The sequence below is a fragment of the Trichoplax adhaerens genome, genomic scaffold (assembly GCF_000150275.1).
Source record: "Trichoplax adhaerens TRIADscaffold_3 genomic scaffold, whole genome shotgun sequence".
NCBI lineage: Eukaryota > Metazoa > Placozoa > Uniplacotomia > Trichoplacea > Trichoplacidae > Trichoplax > Trichoplax adhaerens.
The window spans coordinates 1339567-1342411 of NW_002060945.1; the positions used below are offsets into that span (position 1 = coordinate 1339567).

The window sequence follows — 2845 nt, forward strand, 5'->3', positions numbered from 1 at the left end:
CGTCATCGTACAATAGCTAGTATTGGTTATTGTATAAAAACTAAAGATAGTGCTATATTACAATAATCGTTAGTTAGCTGGAGGAATCATTTATAACAACGGTGCTCGTCTAATCCATTATATTTTCTACATTAACAACTCCACACAAAGCATACAATAATATCAGCATTTGCAAAACTACTGCTTGTTTAAAATTTCTCTAGTGAAATAATAACAACAGTAATTTGTAATTCGCTGCAACGGAGTCATAGCTATATGAAAAATTAAACAATGGCTGGGAATAGCCAATAAGCTTGTAACCATTAACGTACAGCAGTTATGAACTTATATCTTAGTAAATCTCCTGCACTTGGTCTTGACTTAGTATCTCTAGTAACGATAAAGAAAATTTGTTATAACAGCAATTTAAAATTTCATAATTAGCTGTAAATGATATTAATACCGTCTGAATGTTGCCCTTATAAACTCTTTAGCAGATTCTGAACTATGTTCCGGTAATGAAGGATAGATCTGTTCGGTAGCAATCTTGAAGACTGCCGCTAACGGTTCATATTCACGCAAAGGAGGATGAGCTGTTAACATCTCAACAACCGTGCAACCGACGCTCCTAAAAACATTTAACACAACACGTTCAGTATCTAGTATTAACGACATTGCTTTTGTGATATACATACCAAATGTCAGCCTTTCTACCATAGCCTTCGCCTTTTGCAACTTCTGGACTAATCCAATACGATGTGCCATGAAGTGATTTAAGTCCACTCATTGTTTGCAATGACTACGATAAATTAAAGAAATGTAACCATTATACTATACTATCAGCGTTATCAACAAATAAAATTACTGAATCAGTAATCATCTGCAAAATCGGTATATTTTATTTCATTTTAACCTTAATTCTTCTTGCAGACCCAAAATCAGCTAATTTCACATTTCCGTAACTATCTAATAAAATATTCGCTCCTAAAATAAAGTTAGAGGATTAATACATTAAAATATCACACATGATACCATCATTTGGATATAATATTAAAATTAATCGATTGCCTTTAATATCGCGATGAACTATCAAATTAGAATGAAGATACGCTACTCCTTCCAGTATTTGTCTTGTATATTTCCTCGTAGTACTTTCAGGCAAGACACCATTTTTCCGAAGGTACTCAAATATCGAGCCCTAAATTGGAGAAATGCAATTATTTCACAATGAAAAAGTACCCAAAATTTACGATATCCTCACGTACGCCGGGCATATATTCCATTAAGATAGACAACTCTATTTCATTATATTCGGCTCCATAATAAGAAACGATTCTATCATGTCTTAATTTTCGTAGTAATTCAATCTCTGCTTTTAGAGCTTCTACTTCCTAAAGTCAAAAGATCATGAAAACATTGTAACACCAATGAAAAAAGTATAAAGAAAATTTAGTTAACTAAATACCTTGCGTGCATGATCATTACTATATGTCTTAACTTGCTTTATAGCAATATAGCGCTTATTGGTCTTGTCATAGCCCAAATATACCTGTACAACATTAAATATATGTTAATCTAAAAATATCAACATAGGCAGTGAATAATTGGTATGACTAATGATTTTCCAACTAGACTCACTTGGCCAAACGCGCCAGCACCTAACAGCTTCTCCTTTTGCCATCTAAATGATTTTGCTGCGAAAATAATCAACAAATATAAGATCTAAATTCGTGGAAGAAAGAAATATATTTGTTGTATTAAACTTACGATCTGATGTTGTTAAATCACGCAGTCGTTGTAAAGCAACATCAACATCGCTAGGTCTTCTATTACCAATTCCCCCATTCCACTGTTCATGATCATGTAGGCTACCACTACTACCGTAATATTCACTATTTGATACGCTATTAACTGACAAAAGCTGAGCTCGAGGAAATGTTTGTCTTCCTACAAAGAAAACATATACAACACTCATAACGTAAGACATAAAACAGCAAATTTAGAAATAATTCTATTGCATGCATAGCCAAGCCTACCGTCAATATAGCTTTCATCGGTAATGGTATTATCATATACAAATCTTCTACTAGGAAAAGTACCCGATTTTCCACTTAATTCTAAGAGAAAATTGTTCAATAAAAATCGAAATTGAGACAATAATTAAAGTCGTTTAATAGCTTACCTGCATAATCGTAAGACGAATTATCCCACCCTCGATTAACTCTGGAGGTTGATCGAGAAATATTTTCACTTTAAGGGATAAAGGATAATTGAAATTAAAATCATATTGAACACTTTAGCGTAGTCTATAAGCTAAGGTTTACCCTGAGTGTCCCCCAGTAATTGATAGTTGGCTGCTGTTAAGAGATGAAGATGATCCTATCGAGCTTAGATCTGAACTTGACACTCCATACTGTCAGTAGTTATGCATAATAGAATCATCAGAACATGCTTGGAGATTCACTACTTAGCATTAACAATATTTTCTTACCTTACCTCAGTAAGAATTTAATGATTACTGATTTTCGTATCTACTGGCTAATAACTAATAAGTTAAAAAATTACAAACCTGTCCTGCTACCACTGGAGGCGAAGTTGGAGGGAATTGGTGATGTGAATCGTCCTACAAATGTTAAAATTGAGAAAGGTTTAAAAATAGCAGATGACTTTTGAGGATGTATTGTAATTTCATGAATAATAGCATACCTTATTAGCATAATTTTCAGGTATAAAAGTTCCTTCACCCTACATATAATAACAGTAACCGAAATTTGATTTATTATATCACCGCTAACAGCTAAATTACATTACTAGAGATGTAGCGAGCTAAAATCAAAAGCATACAGCAATTAAATGAACAGGTGTC

At 33.2% G+C, this 2845-nt stretch overlaps 1 protein-coding gene across 1 annotated transcript; it reads right to left on the bottom strand.

Annotated features, from left to right (window-relative positions):
• Positions 1 to 302: 302 nt before the first annotated feature.
• On the bottom strand, positions 303 to 1659 carry TRIADDRAFT_22456 (uncharacterized protein; the record flags this gene model as incomplete). The annotated part of the gene is made up of 8 exons (XM_002110798.1): positions 303 to 369; positions 443 to 607; positions 675 to 778; positions 893 to 960; positions 1012 to 1177; positions 1245 to 1370; positions 1445 to 1528; positions 1618 to 1659. Coding segments are annotated over 8 exons (822 nt in total), but the record flags the coding sequence as incomplete, so codon positions are not given.
• Positions 1660 to 2845: the final 1186 nt, after the last annotated feature.